This window comes from Macaca nemestrina, chromosome 6 (genome assembly GCF_043159975.1).
Source record: "Macaca nemestrina isolate mMacNem1 chromosome 6, mMacNem.hap1, whole genome shotgun sequence".
NCBI lineage: Eukaryota > Metazoa > Chordata > Mammalia > Primates > Cercopithecidae > Macaca > Macaca nemestrina.
The window spans coordinates 20,321,454-20,341,757 of record NC_092130.1 but is presented as its reverse complement, the minus strand read 5'-3'; the positions used below and the strand labels follow the sequence as shown (position 1 = coordinate 20,341,757).

The window sequence follows — 20,304 nt, the reverse complement described above, 5'->3', positions numbered from 1 at the left end:
AATTTTCTGGAACATTCCTAGTTTCAAATGTTCCTTATATCTTAAAACAGCATAAGAACTGTTAGTTTTTTGTTTTTAAAAAAAAAAAAAAAAATTGTAGAGATGAGCGTCTCATCATGTTGCTTGGGCTGGTCTAGAACTACTGGGCTCAAACCGTCCTCTTGCGTCAGCTTCCCAAAAGTGCTGGGATTACAGGCATGAGTCACCACACTTGGCAAGAACCGTCGGCTATACACCGTGACTTTTTTTTTTTTTTTTTCTTTTTTAAGACGGAGTCTCACTCTGTCGCCCAGGCTGGAGTGCAGTGGCGCAATCTCAGCTCACTGCGACCTCTGCTTCCCGGGTGCAAACGATTGTCCTGCCTCAGCCTCCCTAGTAGCTAGGACTGCAGGCACATGCCACCACCCTCAGCTGATTTTTGTATTTTTAGTAGAGATAAGGTTTCACCATGTTGGCCGGGCTGGTCTCAAACTCCTGACCTCAAGTGATCCACCCACCTCAACCTCCCAAAGTGCTGGGATTACAGGTGTTAGCCACCACACCTGACTTACATATCTCACTCAAGTCATGTGTAAATAAAGCCTGAAACTTGGGAAGAGGAGCGTGGACTCTTGAGGTCTTATTGAGGTTGCTGTGCAAATGAACAAGATCCCATTTCTAAGAAATGGCTAGTCTGGTACAGAAGCTAAGGATTTGCTTAGGAAAGCAGGAAGCTCTTGAATATGAATCCAAGCTCAGTGGAAAAGGACTGAGTTGAATTAAATTTAGCAGGTGGCTGCTGCCGTTCTAGAGAAAAGAGACTTGGAGGGACCTCTGCCCTCACTACCAGGCAGACCTGGCTTGGCAGGGTGCCTTGAGCCTCACTGGAACAGCAGTTGGTTTTCCCAGAACTCACCCCAGAAGCCTGTGTCCTTTGATAGTACTGGCCAGTTAGGACAGGAGGCTCTGATCTCCCAGAGAGAGCCAGCAGGACTCCACTCTCATCTGTGGAAGCACAGGCTGGGGGTGGACGGCACTGAAGTGACTGCACTGCTGAGTGGGGAAGAGGGGTTGGGAACTCTCCTGCAAGCTTTCATCATATTAAAAGTAGGCATTTCTTTAACTGCAAAGAGATGCTTTTATATTTTGTACTCAGTGGTAAGGCAAGATTAATTGGTGCCTTCCTGCTTCTGTTCATTCCTGTATTCATTTGAGTTTTTGCTTTTACATTACAGGTAAATTAAAAGATCTTGGGAACTTGGTTCTCCGACCTTTTGGGCTCTCCACGGAAAATTTCCAGATCAAACAGGATTCCTCTACCGGCTCGTACTCCATCAATTTCGTTCAAAATCCAAATAATAACAGATAACAAAGATAACAATAGCTTTACAAGCTGACTTGGAATTGTGTGCTGCTTGCTGTTAGCAAGGGGAAAGGCCCTGCCAATGTTTAACTTTTAAAAGCATCTTATCTAAAAGAAAGGCTATCCAGTAGAGCCTAGTGCTCCCTTTTCCCTCCTTTATGATCAGGGTGAAATGTACTTCCTGATGTAATGAACCTAATTTGATTTCCATTTTAAGGTGGTGTCTGTGCAGCTGGTATCCCGGTTCTGGCTGTCCTATGTCCAGGAAGAAGCCCATTTGTCGAGGCTGACCTTCCTTATCCACACAGACACACAGCCCAGCAAAAGCCTCTCCTGAACCAAACAGACCTGTTGGTTGGGAGACTGCCCAGACATGACTGATGACGGGTTCCCGCCTGCCTGTCCCCTCCCTGATCACACAGCTAACGAGGCTGCCTCCAGCATTTCCTGATTTCCTCTGTGGTAATAAAAGCTTTCTGTGCTTAGGTCTGGGTTGGGTTGTGAATTTTGTCACGTAATGACAACTAAGGCAGAAGCCTTCTCTGGCTTTGGGAGCAGTGTTGGTTTCAAGCAGGGTTACTCATAACAGATTCCACAAATCTGCCCAAAGTTTTTGTTGCCTTGTAGATTTATCTTGAAGAGTTGACCATTCTACCATGTACTAGAATTCAGAAAGTCCACCTTACAAGCTGTCTTGGGCCCCACCAGGTTTGTGTAGATAATTATAAATCTGTTTTTGACCAAATGTTAGTATTTTTAACTTAAAATAGCTTCATCAAGGAATGGTAGTATATGAATCCCAGAACAAAACCATATTCTTTTCAACTACATGAACCCAGAGGTGTCAAAGATAGAATATTTTTCTCCTCATCAGTTGATGCTAGTGAAAAGCTTGCAGTTGCTCTGGTTTGAGTGTCAAAAGCATTGCCATGCAAGTTTCATCTTGGAAGTAAATTACACATATAATTCCGTAAGTGACGTGCAGTAGTCAGTCATACTCCCAGTGTTAAGGACTATGTGATTCTTCTGATCTGTTCCTAAAAGCTTTTGATCTTTTTTTTCCTTTTGGTCAAAGTGAACCTCAGAAGAAACTGTGTTAAATCTGGCATCCAATTTTCCCAAAAATGTATGCGTGAAAAATCATACAAGTTGTATGAATACTGGATGGTCTGGAAGTGAGTGTTGAGTGCTTCCTGTGCAGCCAGCATTATGCTAGACAGTGGTTCTCAATTTTTTTTTTCTTTTTTGAGACGGGGTCTCGCTCTGTCACCCAGGTTGGAGTGCAGTGGTGCAATCTTGGCTCACTGCAACCTCTGCCTCCCAGGCTCCAGCAATTCTCCTGCCTCAGCCTCCAGAGTAGCTGGGATTACAGGCATGTACCACCACACCTGGCTAATTTTTTGTATTTTTAGTAGAGACAGAGTTTCACCATGTTAGCCAAGCTGGTCTTGAACTCCTGGCTTCAAAGTGATCCACCCACCTCAGCCTCCCAAAGCATTAGGATTACAGGTGTGAGCCACCGTGCCCAAACTTTTATTTCAGGAGCCCTTCATAGTCTGCAAAAAAAATTTTAAGAGCATTTCCACTTATGTGCATTATATCAATATTTAGTATATTAAAAAGATAGAAAATTTTAAAGTATTTAATCCCTTTAAAAAATAACACGTTTCATGTTACTATCAATAATTTTATGTCAAGTCAGGAACGATGGATGGTTTATGCCTGTAATCCCAGCACTTTAGGAGGCCAATGTGGGAGTATTGCTTGAGACCAGAGCTCCAGACCAGCCTAAGCAACATAGCAAGGTTCCGTCTCTACAAAAAAAAGTTAAAAAAAAAAAAAAATTAGCTGGACATAGTGGCTTCATGCTACTTGGGAGGCTGAGGCAGGAGGATTGATTGCTTGAGCCCAGGAGTTGAGGACTGCAGTGAGCTATGATCCCACTGCTGCACTTCATCCTGGGTGACACAGACCTTGTCTCTAAAAAAAAAAGTTTTAATGAATTTTTTTTTAATTTTTATGAAAAAATCTTCCAACTCAAAGACACATTTTAGTGAGAAGAGTGACATTTTTGCAAATCTCTTTAATGCATGGCTTGATAGAAAACAGCAAGAGTCTCACATCTCCTATATTCAGTTTGTCATGAGATCACAGTGCAGTCATTGACAGGATGACAGTGAAAAAAGTAGACCCTTTAATTTTGTATTATGAAAATAGTTTTGGCCAGATAGACACCTTGAAAGGGTCTCCAGAACGCCTACAGAGCCTTGGACTACATTTTGAGAACTACTGTCAGATTGTGCCTGGAGCTCAATGGCTTAGACTTAGCAAAATCAGGGCTGAGATTCCTGAAGGACTGTCTGTGTCTCCAAGGAATAGGAAATAGACTTGTTCATCTAGAAACAGCTTTGGTTAAGAGAAGATGCCCGAGACCACCATTGCCGTGAGTGTAGAGATTTTGTTTCTTAGGCTTCGTCCTCCTCTTCCTCTCAATCACACTGAAATCTTATAGGTGCTACACAAGGCCAACATTACATGCTCCCAGTGGGTGGGCCAAGCAGTGCATTGTCTGGAAAGGAAAGGATGTCAGCAGGTGTGAGTTTGCTTAAGCCAAGGAGTTTTTATCGGGCACTGTTACTTTGCTGCTTCTAACATTTGTAAGAAAAGATATATTCAAACCTTTTGAAAATGTTTGACCATAGAAAATCTTCAGAGTTCAAAAGTAGAAAGTAAGTGTTAAGGTAGGAAGGTGGCCTGTATTTGCCTATTGCTGCTAGAATGTATGATTTTAAAGCTATGGCCAGGTACCGTGGCTCACACCTGTAATCTCAGAACTTCGGGAGGCCAACGCGGGCGAGCACCTGAGGTCAGGAGTCCGAGACCAACCTGACCAACATGCTGAAACCCCATCTCTACTAAAAATATAAAAATTAGCCAGGCACAATGGCACATGCCTGTAATCCCAGCTACTTGGGAGGCTAAGGCAGGAGAATTGCTTGAACCCAGGAGCTGGAGATTGCAGTGAGCCAAGATCACGCCACTGCACTCCAACCTGTGAGACAGAGCAAGCCTCCATCTCAAAAAATTTTAAAAAGTTATATGATGCTTCCCACCCCCCACCAAAAAAGCATACCAGAATTTACTTTTAAGGTAGTAACACTGTGATGTTGTACATATTCTTATTCCAACAATATTGCAATGGGTCAAAATAATTTTTGGAGGCTGGGTGCGGTGGCTCAAACCTGTAATCCCAGCACTCTGGGGGGCTGAGGCAGGTGGATCACCTGAGGTCAGGAGTTCCAGACCAGCCTGGCCAATATGGCAAAACCTCATCTCTACTAAAAATACAAAATTAGCCGGGCATGGTGGCGGGCGCCTGTCCCAGCTACCCAGGAAGCTGAGGCAGGGGAATCGCTTGAACCCGACAGGCGGAGGTTGCAGTAAGCTGAGATCATGCCACTGTACTCCAGCCTGGGTAACACAGTGAGACCCTGTCTCAAAAAAAAAATTTTTTGATCTTTTAGAATTGCCCTGGAGACTCTGAGAAACATTCTTTAAAATATCTACTATTTCTCATCTGCCTCCTGAGTAGACCATGAGCTCATGAAAAGGGCCACATTTATGTTGTTAATAGTACCAGCAGCTACCACTGTACTAGAGACTTAGTAAACTGGTATTAAAGGATATTCCACAAGAGGTGGTTTTAATGTGAACAACCATCACTATTCAAAAGTCTTCTAATTCTGTGCCCTTTTGGTGCCTGTTTTTTCAGATTTCTCCTTCCCTACTAACCAATATCTGTTACCTCAAGATAAATAGAAACTAATCATCTCCATAAATTTTAAGACCCAGCAAGTAATTCAAATGTCAGCTTAGGAGGCTTGCTTGCTATTTTTTCTCAGCCAGGCACAGGTCCTGTAATCCTAGCACTTTGGGAGGCTGAGGTGGGCAGACTCCTTTAGCTCAGGAGTTCAAGACCAGCCTGGACAATATGGTGAAACCCCGTCTCTACAAAAAATACAAAAAACTACTTGGGTGTGGTGGTGTGCGCCTGTAGTCCCAGCTACTTGAGGGGCTGAGGCAGGAGGATTGCTTGAGCCCAGGAGGTCGAGGCTGCAGTGAACTGAGATCATGCCACTGCACTCTAGCCTGGGTGACAAAGTGAAACCAACCTATCTAAAAAAAAAAAAAAAAAAAAAAAAAAGGCTTACTTGCTATTTTTCACATTCCAAAGAATGCAGTGGGAGACAGAGACGACAGCTTGGTGTCACTGAATCAAAGTCAGTAACTTATCTGTGACTTAACCCAGTATTGCCCGAAGTGGCCACCTCACCCTGGAGTTTCTGGCCCTAGTTACTCAAGTAAACTTTCTTAGTAGTGTTATTTCGTTAAGTGTGTAGTTCTGGCAAATTTGGAGGGCTCAGCTAGGGTTTCTCAACAGTGAATCCAGTAATCATACCCATGGAGCTCAAAACAACATTCTGTAGGCTGGGCACAGTGGCTCATGCCTATAATCCCAACACGTAGGGAGGCCAAGGCAGGAGGATCGCTTGAGCTTAGGAGTTTGAGACCAGCCTGGGCAATATAGCAAGACCCCATTTCTGTAATAATAAATACATAATAAAAATAAAAAGCATTCTGTAAAGAAGGTCACTCTAAGCCAGTCTAGCCTGTCTTGCACGGCCATGTAGAATGTCCTCAGATGTTGAACATTCAACTTGGCCTGTAAGCATCTGTCTCCTGGTTTTTAAGTTTTCATTTTTTGCATCTTGGATATTTCCAAGGATTAAAAAATCCCCAACTTGGCCGGGCGCGGTGGCTCAAGCCTGTAATCCCAGCACTTTGGGAGGCCGAGACGGGCGGATCACGAGGTCAGGAGTTCGAGACCATCCTGGCTAACACGGTGAAACCCCGTCTCTACTAAAAAATACAAAAAACTAGCCGGGCGAGGTGGTGGGCGCCTGTAGTCCCGGCTACTCGGGAGGCTGAGGCAGGAGAATGGCGTAAAAACCCGGGAGGCGGAGCTTGCAGTGAGCTGAGATCCAGCCACTGCACTCTACCCTGGGCGACATAGCGAGACTCTGTCTCAAAAAAAAAAAAAAAAAAAATTCCCCAACTTTTCCTTTCATTTCAGTCTCCTCACCTTCTCCAGGCCACATTTCCATCAAGTCTTATGTTTTCTGTATATTCCCACACTGTATCCTAACTACTTTTCCAGTTTTCACAGGAGCAGCTTTTCCATTGGTTGGGGCCTCTGCAGGAGGCTTCCCCAGGAAATTGGGATTTCTAAAACAAATTCATACTCATATGGTGGTTTTTCTGTGTAGAGTGCACTGTGGGTTCATTCCTTCATTTTACTCATGGATCCATGCTGTTAAATTTACCTATTTTAAAAATCTCAACCATTTTTCTAAGAACTAGCTAGGTGCAGTGGCTTACACCTGTAATCCCAACACTTTGGGAGGCTGAGGCAGGAGGATCACTTGAAACCAGGAGTTCAAGACCTTAGCCTAGTCAACATACTGAGACCCCATCTCTACCAAAAAATGTTTTAAAACCAAGTCAGGTATGGTGGCACATGCTTGTAGCCCCAGCTAGTTGGGAGGCTGAGGCAGGAGGATCACTTGAGCACAGGAGTTTGAGGCTGCAGTGAGCTATGACCGAGCCACCACACTCCAGCCTGGGTAATAGTGAGAGACCCTGTCTCTGAAAGAAAAAAAAAATATGCCTTTCCATGTGTGCTTCCCTTTCATCACAAGCACTGCAGCCAGTTTGTTGTGGTTGGTGATTTTTAGCCTTTTGCTCCTTGCCCCATTCCCTGCAAAACGCCCATCTCACTTTACAAATAACTGTACTTAAGGAGACAGTGTTATACCATGTCTAAGTGTGGAAGCTGGGGAGTTGCTAAGCCTACATGTTATAGATGCTCCTATAACTTTAGGGACATCGTGGCACTGGACATACATCTGAGCTTCGGCAAAATGACGAGACCTCATACACTGTCCTTCAGAGCTGCTTGGATAAAGCCAAAGACATGAATGTTTGTGTCATCCATAAATGCTGAGAGTTGCAGTTCCTACAACGTTTTATGTAACTAAAAGTAGGGGAGAGTGCTTTAAGAAATGTTGCTGGCCAGGTGCAGTGGCTCACACCTGTAATCCCAGCACTTTGGAAGGCCAACATGGGTGAATAGCTTTAGCCCAGGAGTTCGAGACCAGCCTGGGCAACATGGCGAAACCCTATCTTTAGTAAAAATACAAAAAATTAGCCAGGCATGGTGGTACACACCTGTAGTCCCAGGTACTTAGGAGGCTGAGGTGGAGGATCACCAGAGCCCAGGAAGTCAAGGCTGCAGTGAGCCAAGATGGCACCACTGCATTCCAGCCTGGGAGTGAGACCCTGTCTTAAAAAGAAAAAGAGATGTTGTCGGGCTTAGTAGTTATTTCTGGTGCCCCTTCACTCTCTGAACTGGCCTCTGAGACTACTGGTAAGTAACATTTCACTCAACTTTCAAGCTAGGATCTAAGTTGGTGCAGGAAGACTAGGCGCAGGAGCTTTTTAGAGGCATTTTACTGCCTGAATAGATAGTGGGAGGAGAAGCTGGCAGCAGGCGTCAGATGTAAACCTGATGGAAGATATATTTTTGCAAGCATGGTCTGATCCCAAGAAGTAAGCAGGCCTGCAAATCCTTTTACCACCAGTTCTGTAAAACTTGGGATGTCCAAGGGAAAGGCTATGATAACAGACCCAAGAGGACGGCTGTTAAGACAGCTGTGGAAGTTAATGGCTGCTTTAATCTTGGAAAAGATCTTTAAGAGGAAGAGTCCAATAATCCCCCAAGACCAAAGTGCAAATCTGAGACACCACATAGGATGGGAAATATCTCGACGAGCCCTCATCCGTTTCCTCTGCTTGTTATCTGTGCTCTCTCCAGATTGCCCTTGGCTTAAGAGGAAAGGCTGGAGCTGCTGGCGCTCAGCTGCGCAGCCCCCGTTCAGATGCAGCCTTATGAGCCTGCAGCCTGTGGTCACTGCCAGCTGGATTGTATGTTCCTTCCTGTTGTTTTCTGTGGTCACTGCCAGCTGGATTGTATGTTCCTTCCTGTTGTTTTCTGTGATCACTTCCCTTCATTACTGTGCCGGTTCCCTCCCTATGCTCGTCCCTCCCCTTAAGAAATACAGGAGGGACGAGGATAGGGAAGAGAAACTCTTCCTCTAACCTTATCTGTGGCTACTGTGTACTTGATACATACCCACACAATCCTAGTCAACTCTCCTTGAAGTGATTTCAGTTAGTTAGGGATTCTTTCCAGCCTGCTTCCTCGGTATTTGATAGTAACAAGCTTAATCCTTCCATCACCTGGATTTCCTTTTAAAAAGTATGTGCGCATTCCACCAGAAGTGGCTGAAAAATATGTTCCTTCAGTGAACTGCACAATTAAAAGCTGTACAGGGAAAGGAAGCTATCATTTGCAATCACTTCCTCCTGTTGTGTGCAGAGCTATCCTGACCTCACACTATTCCAGATCCATTAATGCCTCTGAAAATGAAAAATTGATTACTGTGCTTGCTTCGACAGCACATATACTAAAATTGGAAGGATACAGAGAAGATTAGCATGGACTCTGGAAAAAAAAGTCAATTAAAAAAATGGATTACTTGCTACCAGCCAGTCCAAGTAGGGTGAAAATAACGTTAGCACATGAGAACGACTGCTTACAACCCTTCAAGGGGCAGTTTACGGGCTGGGCACAGTGGCTCATGCCTGTAATCCCAGCACCTTCGGAGGGCAAGGTGGGAGGATCGCTTGAGCCCAGGAGTTCAGAACCACCTGGATAATATAGGGAAACCCTGTCACTAGAAAATAAATTTTTTTATGTTAGCTAGGGGTGGTAGCGCATACCTGTAGTCCCAGCTACTCAGGAGGCTTAGGCAGGAAGACCACTTGAACCACAGGGTTGAGGCTGCAGTGAGCCATGGCTGCACCATTGCACTCCAACCTGGGCAACGGAGCGAGACTCTGTCTCATAAATAAATAAATAAATAGCCAGATGTGATGGCAGGCGCCTGCACTCCAGCCTGAGCAACAGAGTGAGACTCCATCTCATAAATAAAACAAAAATTAGCCAGGTGTGATGGCAGGTGCCTGCATTCCAGCCTGGGCAACAGAGCAAGACTCCATCTCAAAAATAAATAATCAAAAATTACCCAGGCATGATGGCAGGTGCCTGTAATCCCAGCTACTCGGGAGGCTGAGGTGGGAGAATCACTTGAACTCAGGAATCAGAAGTTGCAGTGAGCCAAGATTGCACCATTACACTCCAGCCTGGGCAACACAGCGAGGCTCCGTCTCAAAAAAAATGTTAGTTTATGAAAATGAGTGAGAGAGCTCGGCGCAGTGGCTGGACGCACTGGCTCATGCCTGTAATCCCAGCATTTTGGGAGACTGAAGTGGGAGGACTGCTTGAGTCCAGGAGTTCAAGACCAGCCTGGGCAACATGGTGAGCCCCTATCTCTACAAAGATAATTTATTTTTAAATTAGCCAGGCCTGGTAGTATGTCTATCTGTGGTCCCAGCTATTCAGGAAGCTGAGGTCAGAGGATCGCCTGAGCCCTGGAGGTCGAGGCTACAGTGAGCCAGGATTGCACAAGTGCACTCCAGCCTAAACTGTGCAAGACCTTGTCTCAAAAACAATACGACTAAAAAGAGTAAGGATGTTCTCTATTTTTACATTTCAAAGCATCAGAATTTTCAATCTTCCTGGCCACAAGTTGGTACTTGTTAAAGCTAGGTTGGGTACACAGGGGTTTGTTTTACTGGTCTACTTTTACAAATATCTGAGATATTCTGTAATAAAAACATTAATATCGCCAGGCGGGGTGGCTCATGCCTGTAATCCCAGTTATTTGGGAGGCTGAGGTGGGCACATCACCTGAGGTCAGGAGTTTGAGACCAGCCTAACATGGTGAAACCCCATCTCTACTAAAAATACAAAATTAGCTGGGTGTGGTGGCACATGTCTGTAATCCCAGGTACTCGGGAGGCTGAGGCAGGAGAACTGCTTGAACCGGGGAAGTGGAGGTTGCAGTGAGCCGAGACTGTGCCACTGCATTCCAGCCTGGGCAACAAGAGCAAAACTCCATCTCAAAAAAAAAAAACAAAAAATTAATATAAAATTTTCTAGTTGCCCAGTCCTCTGAGATCTGCAAGCTAGGAATTACGTGCCATCATACAAAAGTTAAGTTCTATCAGCCAGAACTAGAAATATGATTCCCTGCCGCCTTTTTCCTTTCACTCAAGTGGAAACTGGAAGCTCCCATTTCCCCCTTCACTAAGGCACAACAAGGTCTGCTGCCTCACTGCCAAGGAAGCCCACAGCAAGTGATCTGTGCCAGTGACCCAGTGTCAGCTAGTCTTCATTTCCATCAGTCCCAGCTGCCGGTTCCGCTTGCAGAAAAATATGGCCTATTAAGGTGGGAACCACTACTAGGCACTGGGCTCATCAGCCATCGGTCGTCATGACAGATGTGAAGGGAATCCCCACCCAAAAAGGCTTCTGGAGAAACTCTTGGTTTCAAATGTGAAGAGGTGGATTTGAAGATACTGGAATCTCACTGTCCCTCTGCGGCCTACAGTACCAGACTGACGTCCACATCAGAGACATGCCCCCCTGGACTCACACCCAGCAACTGCCACGTGCTGTCTGAGCCAGTGGCAAACAGCTTCCACTCGGTGCCTCCCACTCAAAGTCAGAAATCCACAAACCTGAAACTCCTCAGGGATGGGAGTAAGGGAACAGAGGTAGGGAAAACAGTAATTAAATATCAAAGGAGTAGGTTTTCCTAGGCTATACACAGTACTTGATCTCAAGTTTGTAAGGCGTAGTTTGATTGCCCCAAAATTAAATGCTGTTTGCAACTTTGCCCATAAACTTAACTGGGAGAAAAGGGCTGATAGTTTCCTAGGGCAGTGTGGTACTTTGATTGGATTCTGAATTAGCATCAGAGGCTGGAGATTATAGTTTCAGCTTGTGCTACAGAAGCTCGTCTGGCCCGTCTCATTTCCTACAGATGTTAAGAAAGCCGAATCTAGGCATGTGAAGGGTCGTATCCATCCTTGTCTTCTGTAAGGCTGTTCTTACTAAAGGCGCTGGCTGTGCTTTTCTGGGCACTAACATGTCAGGCTCTTCTTTTACCTCAGGGCACTCCACAATGATGTTACAGTTCAACTTATGTAGAAGATCGCCCAAATTTTGAGCTGCCTACTCAGGATCCAGAGGACTTAGGCACTGAGCTAAAACAAAACTCAGAAACAGTGGATTATATTCTAATTAACAACAATAAAAATTCCTGGCCCGGCACAGTGGCTGACACCTGTAATCCCAGCACTTTGGGAGGCCGAGGTGGGCAGATCACGAGGTCAGGAGTTCAAGACCAACCTGACCAACATGGTGAAGCCCTGTCTCTACTAAAAATACAAAAATGAGTCGGGTGCGGTGGCGCATGTCTGTAGTCCCAGCTACTTGGGAGGCTGAGGCAGGAGAATCGCTTGAACCCAGGAGGCGGAGGTTGCAGTGAGCAGAGATCGTACCACTGCACTCCAGCCTGGGTAACAGAGCAAGACTCCGTCTCTAAATAAATAAATCTCATTCCAATTAAGCAAAGATTTGGCAGCATGCTAATCACTAGAGAAAAGGATCCTTAAAAAACAACATATGGCCAGGCACAGTGGCTCATGCCTGTAATCTCAGCACTTTGGGAGGCTGAGGCGGGTGGATCACCTGAGATCAGAAGTTCGAGACCAGCCTGACCAACATGGAGAAACCCTGTCTCTACTAAAAATACAAAATTAGCCAGGCGTTGTGGCACATGCCTGTAATCCCAGCTACTCAGGAGCCTGAGGCAGGAGAATCGCTTGATCCCGGGAGGTGGAGGTTGCAGTAAACCAAGATCACGCCACTGCACTCCAGCCTGGGCAACAACAGTGAAATTCCATCTCAAAAAAAAAAAAAAGTCCAGGCACAGTCCCTCACGCTGTAATCCCAGCACCTTGGGAGGCCGAGGTGGGCGGATCACCTGAGGTCAGGAGTTTGAGACCAGCCTGACAAACATGGAGAAACCTCATCTCTACTAAAAATACAAAATTAGCCGGGGGGGTGGCACATGCCTGTAATCCCAGCTACTCGGGAGGCTAAGGCAGGAGAATTGCTTGAACCCGGGGGAGGGAGGGCACAGTAAGCCAAGATCATGCCATTGCACTCCAGCCTGGGCGACAAGAGCAAGACTCCGTCTCAAAAAAAAAAAACCTCCTTATTCAAATAATTTCTTATTCTGAGAAAAGAATCCTGGCCAGGTGCAGTGGCTCATGCCTATAATCCCAGCACTTTGGGAGGCCGGGGCAGGAGGATCACTTGAGTCCAGGAGTTTGACACCAGCCTGGGCAACAAAGCAAGACCTCGTCTCTATTATTTAAATTAAAAAAAAAAAAAAAAAAAAAAAACTTTACCTGAAAGAGGAAAAGTGAACTTACGCTTTCTTATGTGAAGGCCAGCATCAGTAAGATTTTCAGTTGCATCTATAGGTTGCATCACTCATTCCCTGCATCTTGTAGGAGTCGTGTCTATAAATATACTGATATACATGACCAGGATCAGTGTGAGTCTCCTGTAGGCCCTCTCAGATAATGAGCACATGGGTTGTTAATCTTCCCTGGTTCTCTCTGTTCCATTTTCATTAGTGAGACGTTTGAGAGAAAAAAGATATTAGCAGAGCCAGATTCCTGTGGTCTCTTTTTCATACTCATTTAGATAAACTGAAATGGGAGAATGTTTGAGATTAAAGCCTTCGTGTACTCTGGAATAACACGCAGCCAAAGGATTGCCTTTCTGAAACAGAAAAGAAAGTACATTGACCTAAGCTGCTGGGCCAGTCCTGTGAACTGTCTGTAGGTTTGAAAAGGCTCATTTCTCCTGATAACCAAGTGTTTCTGATTCCTAGGCCAAACCCTCGACCTCTCACTGAATGTGCTGGGCTGTTCAAGAAGCGACCATCTGTCCATAAGGGCAGGATTCCTTAAAATTAAAACAAAGGAAAACAAGACAAACCCAGCAGCAGGCATGTAATTACATCCAACGCTGAAGGGTAGGTTGTTTCTGTCAAAAAGCAGTTATGTTTGTGCACAGGGTCCTAATTAAACTGTTCACCCTTTCTCTATCTTTGGTCATAAAGAGGTCCCATAAAATCTCCTGCAGGTTGTTCTCCTTAGGAAGCACTGCTACTCAAAACAGCTCCCTAAAGTACAGCCAGTGATTGAATTTTAATAGCAAAAAAAAAAAAAAAAAAAATTTAAAAACTAACTCCTAAAAAGTAAACATAGTTTTTAAATAACTAAATTTTTAAAAAATCAAAGACTTTATTGGATAAAGGTTACACAACATTCTTTAACATTTAAAACTCTGAGCATACTTAAGATGAGAAACAATTTTTATCATTCAAGTCGACAAAACAAAATAGGCTTATGAAGATTGAAGTACAGACAAAAGGTAGCATGAAGCAAAGCTTAAATATTAAGCAACTAAAGCAATGAAAGTGAAATAGCAACATGGTAGGTCTAGATTTTAAATACCACCAAGTTTCATTTTTTAAAAAAGGAAAATCTGGTTTGCAACAGAACACCTTTGAGAATATGCCATGAGAGAAAAAAAATATTTATATACTTATAACCTGATCTCTCCCAATTCTTTTGCTTTATATTATTACTTCTTGGTCATTTCCATTACTCTACACAAATAAAGAATTCTAAAGCTTAATTAAAAATCTTGATCATACACTTCATGTATAATTCCACCATGGTTTGGGAGTTATCTGGTTCCTGAAGTGAGCCTGCAAGGTACTGCTGGTGTTTTGTATCTGAAAGAACAAGACTGACCCAAACCAAAGCCCTAGGCCACATAGAGTAGGGCACCCCTATAGTATAGTTCATGTCATCTTTAGAACTCCCTGCTGCTACAGTTCCTGAGCTGATTTTTTTCTGACTTGATAAAATATATAATGACTTCATAATATGTAATTTTCCAAACAGACAATTGTAGAATGCAATAAAAACTTCAAATTATTTGCAGTATAATTAGAATTTGCATTAAGCTCATTAGACACAAGACTGCCTGCCTCTTCAAGTTGTAAAACAAATCATAGGTGTATTAAATGTTTTCAAACTCACCCAGAACCCTTTGGTAATCCTGAGTCTGGGGTTATTAGGTAATTCCAAACTTACACAGTAACATTATGGAAAGTCTGACTACTTGAGCCAAGTGCTCAGTTACCTGTTATGTTGCTTCATATGAATTTTAAGGGTTTTTATTTTTTGGCGTATTTTCCCTTTTTTGTAATAAGTAATCAATATGGATTATCTTTCTGGTTTAAAAAATAAATCAGTATTGCCACTAAAAAACTTCAGTTTTATTATTATTAAAAGTACGGCACCATCAAATATAAAATGCCTTAAAAATGTAGTACTAACAGGTCCATCTGGTTTTCTCATGTTTTCTCCATTCATTAAAAAAGAAAAATTAAGGTTTTTTATAATATTTACCAAAGACAAGAAAAAAATTACAGTCTCTATTAGTAAGAATTCATGCTCCATGCATGAAAAGTTTGACACTGTTTTAAAGGATCCTGTTCCTGCCACTTGTCCCCCAGGGCCAAGTCCTACTGACACCTGTTAGAATTTCTTGCACTTAGGAGGGGCTTTCTGGAGAGAGGTTCACATCAAAATTTAGACGTTGTCACCTTTTTTGAACTAGATAAAACCAGTAAGGATACAGACAATAATAAAAGGCTTTCCAACCCAGCAGAATTAAGAACTAGCTCTTGGAGTATACATTTGCACTCCAAGATCAACACTAGCCTATCCTCTTTGAGTCAAAATTTGAAAGGTAAGAATGTAATTATGAAAATGTGCACAAAATGTTAAATACTAGTGGCAAATAAATATATCTTAATATGTTCTAACAAGCAAACATATATTCAAGATAATACAGCCCTGCTTTATTAAAGAAAGAAAAGATCCAAATTTTGTTTGTGGGGTGGGGTGGGGCACTTTGCCATCCTTTCAGCAGAATGTTATTTTCTGTTGTTTCTACTGGCACCCTGAAGGAAACACTGGCCTTGGCATATGTGACTATTGCTGTTTCATAGAAGAGCCATTTTAGAAATACCTTTGCTTGTATCTGAACTGATTAACCTAAACCTTGGAGAAAGCACAAAGTTTAAGTATGAAAAATAATTCAGCATTTCTGCATCATCCCATGTCTTTTAGGCCTGTCCAAACTGTACTGATAAGAACTTCACATTCAAAAGAAGTCACTGTCAGTGTTTCTTCATACCTAAAATTCAAGTGAGTTCTTGTGTGTGTAATTCACATCATTTTTCTCCTCATCTCATGCAGGATTTATTGCAATAGTTTATTTTTTATAAAATATTCCCTAATACCTTTTCTTCGGTTTAAGATAGGACAATTTGCAAGTGCCCCTTTATAGACTTGTTTTTAACCACTGCCTTAACATTTACTTCTTAGTGCAGCTTTAAAAACTCCAATTTCATTCAGTCCTGATGCTCTGGTGTTCTCTGTGTCATTGTGGTACAGGTCCATGAAACCAGCAGCCTGCTAATGTCTTTGTGCTGAAATATAGTAAAGAAAAGGAAGAAAATGTAGTTAAGCACAAGTAATTATATGAGGAAAAGATGTCCTTGTTGTTTAAGCCCTACATAGACTGTGGGATCACACCTGATTTTTTCTTTTAAATCGGTTAAACCTGACCGATGTTGTTTTAAGAAAACAACTTACTGCCACTCTAAACCAGCAGAAATATTCATGTTATTTCTGAAGTATTATCAGGCCAGTTTCCAACACAAGTAAAATGGCTGTCATTTTTACATAATCAATGTGCACTTAGGTGTTTTTTTAAAAATACTTGCTTATAAATATCTGCCTAGTAACAGGGGAATTTTAATTTTGTTCTTTATATTGCCATTTCACAGTATAATGCTGTGAGAGTCAGTTTAGTTGCTGGGGACTGCTATGAAGCACCAACGGCCTTCTACTAGCACAGACTAGCCTACAGTTTTAGCAAATTTATAAACAGAGCCAGGCTATGTACAAATCAGCAGCAGGTTACACTGTCCACATACTTGCAGAGAGTAAAAAAAGAAGGGAGTGGAGGGTGCCTCCCCAGAAGTAGACACAGCACATCAGAAGGCATCAAGAGCACCATTTTGATACTAGAAGACAACACATGTACACTGGTTAGACTGACCAGTATCCCTTGTTACACCAGCAAACCTGATTATCAGCAGAGGCCTCTTCACCATACCTCCAACAAGAAGCAGGACTCTAAGCGCAGTATTTATAAAGGGCAGGGCTGATAAAAATGACTGCTAAATAGCATGACCAGAATGATCAACACTACCAACCTCCCTCTAATACTACGAAGTAGAAAGATGCCCACGGAAACCTTCTACAATCCCTGATTATGCTTCTCAAACCTGGAAACCCAAGTACCAACACGAGTTTCAATTCCAAAAGAGATGATCCGTGGAAAGAAAGATGAATTTTTTGGTCAAATGCATTTTTAAACCAAAAATGGTATTTCAGTGGAATGATAACAGACACAACAAACACAATGCAACAAGGAAAACAGAGAACCACCCCATCCTTTCCATTATTTAACTTCCAAACATTTCACAGGAGGTATCTTCCCCATGTCAACAGAACTGACTTGATTTTGTGTTGCCTTCCGGTGTTCCCATGCTTCCTTCACTTACTAGATTAAGGCCTACAAAATACATTTCACAGGGTATTCTATCACGTTTCTCCTCAAGCAATGAAAAGTGACCTCTAGGGACAAATACTACACACATCAAGATGAAAGATGAATGTAATCCTTGCTTCTGGAAAAAAAATCAAAAACAAAAAAACAATGATTTATGCTGTTTTGAAATTTGACATTCTTGGCCGGGCGCGGTGGCTCAAGCCTGTAATCCCAGCACTTTGGGAGGCCGAGACGGGCGGATCACGAGGTCAGGAGATGGAGACCATCCTGGCTAACACGGTGAAACCCCGTCTCTACTAAAAAAAAACTACAAAAAAAACTAGCCGGGCGAGGTGGTGGGCGCCTGTAGTCCCAGCTACTCGGGAGGCTGAGACAGGAGAATGGCGTAAACCCGGGAGGCGGAGCTTGCAGTGAGCTGAGATCCGGCCACTGCACTCCAGCCTGGGCTACAGAGCGAGACTCCGTCTCAAAAAAAAAAAAAAAAAAAAAAGAAATTTGACATTCAGCTCAGTTTTTACTTTCTAAAACTAAGATACTGTGCTAATATGATTGCAATACTAATAGATTCAGGCTCACACAGAACTTTGGAAGCAAATGTTCCCATTTTATAAACTGAAAGAAAAAAAGGTAAACACCCAATCCCATGTACAATTCCATTTCCTTCTATTTATGACTCTCAATATTTGGCTTCAATGTTAGTGAGGCCTGTTCAAGTTCAGTTAAAATCTATGGCAGGAAAGGCAAGGACTCAAGCAGATCTTACTATTCCTATGAGAGGTGCAGAAAAATAAAAAACACTATTCCCTCAAGAGATACGCATCTTAAGGGTGGCTACCACTGCTACACAGATAAGTGTCCAAAATCCCAGCTGCAATCTCTAATCCAAAATTTGCCATTCTGACCCAGTTTGCAAATTACAGCTTCCATGCAACTATACAGTTCTTCACTAGCTGTACAAACACCAGAGGGTTAAACAGCCTCACTTCAAGGAAGCAATAAAAGTAGTAAGTTTCCAAGCAGTGCAAACACACAGAAATCCCTGAACTTTTCCTACCCTATAAGGGCCCAAAATAAGTCTTTTAGGCATTATCCAAAAATAAATGTACTTAAAGAAATAGACTATATTTCAGCACTATCTTTTACCATCCTCTGGAATTCTGAGTTGCTTTATGTAAATGATAATGGTTTTGAGACTAACTCACTAAGAATATATATACATATATGTTTTCATATATATATTCTTATATATATATACAGTTAAGAAGTAATGACTAAGAAGTTTAATGAATATAAAAGTGACAAAGACTGAGATAGTGAAAAGATAAAAGAAATCCAGTATTTTTGACTTTCCATTGGAGACTCAGTTGCTATTTGACATAATTCTGCAAGGTCACACCCAACTTCTACCACCCTAAGAGAATCTGCTCTCAATTCACGGAAGCTCACAGGAGACTCCTGTTTTTTGGCATGGCAGGTAGTATCAATGGAAAGTTATATTCATTCATTAAAACTATCACCTACACAAGGCACACCGGCTACCAAGGTCAATGAAAACTAAAGAAAAAGAACTAATGAATTCTTTTAAGTCTAGCCTAATCTACTTCAGGAATGATCAAGTGATGACATGATGCCCTCTTCACTTTGTGGCAGGGCTTAAAACAGACAGACCTGCCCGTTTCACTGTTAACTTCAATGCTCCCAGTCTGAATCCACAGTGGTCTGTCAGACACTGTAAGGGAGCAGCAGGACTCGTCACTGTCTGATGTAATAGCTGCCATTTGTTGAGACCTATGGTAGAAAAAACCAAGTTAACAAAAATAAAGCATTCGAGTTTTTTTAATCCATCCATTTTACCAAAAATAGTTTTAAAATAAGACCAAAATTCAGGTGAATTTTCTTAACAAATTTATTCTGGATAACGTGCTGGCTTCACAGAAAGAGAAGCTTTGGTACTAAATGAAAACAGACTTGAGAGCCGTGTAGAGAAGCTTTGGTACTAAATGAAAACAGACTTGAGAGCCGTGTAGACACAACAGCCTTGGCCCAGAGAGGGCACTCTCCGGCTCAAGTCAAATCCGCAGCAAGATGCCATGGGGCACACCAAGATTCTGCCCTCCAAGCAAACTTACAAATGAAAGGGGAAATGCTAACTCACACTGGGTGTTCCTAACAAAAATGTCTTACTAATCTCACATTAGCCTAGTGCTGCAGAAGTCCTGATCTTCTCAGTCAGTATTCAGAGACCAGGCTGAACCTGTCATCCCTGTCCACACTATATAATTAATGAGCTCAATGACTTTTTTTTTTTTTTTTTTTTGAGACAGAGTCTGGCTCTTGTCACCCAGGCTGGAGTGCAGTGGCGTGATCTTGGCTCACTGCAACCTCCACTTCCCAGGTTCAAGCGATTCTCCTGCCTCAGTCTTCCAAGTAGCTGTGATTATAGGCGCCTGCCACTACACCTGGCAATTTTTTTATATTTTTAGTAGAGATAGGGTTTCATCATTTTAGCCAGCCTGGTCTCAAACTCCTGACCTCAGGTGATCCACTCGCCTTGGCCTCCCAAAGTGCTGGGATTATAGGCGTGAGCCACCACACCGAGCCTCTTTTGACCCTTTTTAGCAAAATGACCAAGCACTGCCTGAACCCCTTTCCGCTTTAATCCCAGTAACCACACTTGCATACTATTCAGGACCTAAATTTACTGTGTGAGGTAATACCTCGTTGAAATAACAGTTATAACAAGATAAGCTTTTTTATGACACTTAAGCTTTCAAAACAGACTTCAAATACTAAGCATAATTTAAATGAAGGACTGCTATCTTAAGCCTAATTTTTAAACATATTTGCTTGTTTGCTTACTTTCCTAACTATAAATAAAAACAATTCACCTATCACATCAATGTAGTCAACTCTGGGATCATTAGTTAGATAACATCCAGTCTTTATAATCATTGTTTTTTTTAATCCTAAGTTAAAATTAGAAGCAGCAGTATATAATGAAAACCTTATAAAAGGCTTTTCTGACTCATCGAAAAGATTTTGTATACAGCTGATCTAGAAAAATAATTCCCTCTGAATTTTAGCTCAGGGGAAAATAATTTTTTAGGTGAGATTTAATAATGAGGTATTTATC

The 20,304-nt window shown here is 42.5% G+C and overlaps 2 protein-coding genes and 1 non-coding gene across 12 annotated transcripts in view; 2 read left to right on the top strand and 1 right to left on the bottom strand.

The window, feature by feature from the left end:
• Positions 1 to 1,827, top strand: part of LOC105482338 (tetratricopeptide repeat domain 1) — a 56,422-nt gene extending 54,595 nt beyond the window's left edge. Inside the window, exon 8 of the mRNA XM_011742365.2 lies at positions 1,215 to 1,827. Within this exon, the coding sequence (XP_011740667.1) occupies positions 1,215 to 1,348 (134 nt within the window). The 3' untranslated portion in view covers positions 1,349 to 1,827. The remainder of the gene's footprint in view (positions 1 to 1,214) is intronic.
• The window catches only part of LOC105482339 (PWWP domain containing 2A), a 73,998-nt gene that overhangs the window by 11,037 nt on the left and 42,657 nt on the right, over positions 1 to 20,304 (bottom strand). For 2 of the 10 annotated variants that reach the window (XR_987548.3, XR_011624506.1), the window contains 2 exons: positions 18,840 to 18,959; positions 12,872 to 16,020 (listed from right to left, as the gene is read on the bottom strand). The exons of 7 other annotated variants lie outside the window; for them this stretch is intronic. The gene's annotated coding sequence lies outside the window, so the exon portion shown is untranslated. The remainder of the gene's footprint in view (positions 1 to 12,871; positions 16,021 to 18,839; positions 18,960 to 20,304) is intronic. One more of the 10 variants, XR_011624511.1, reaches the window with a different exon arrangement.
• On the top strand, positions 8,905 to 9,006 carry LOC112426814 (U6 spliceosomal RNA). The gene has a single exon (XR_003018221.1). It is a non-coding gene; the product is annotated as a U6 spliceosomal RNA (small nuclear RNA).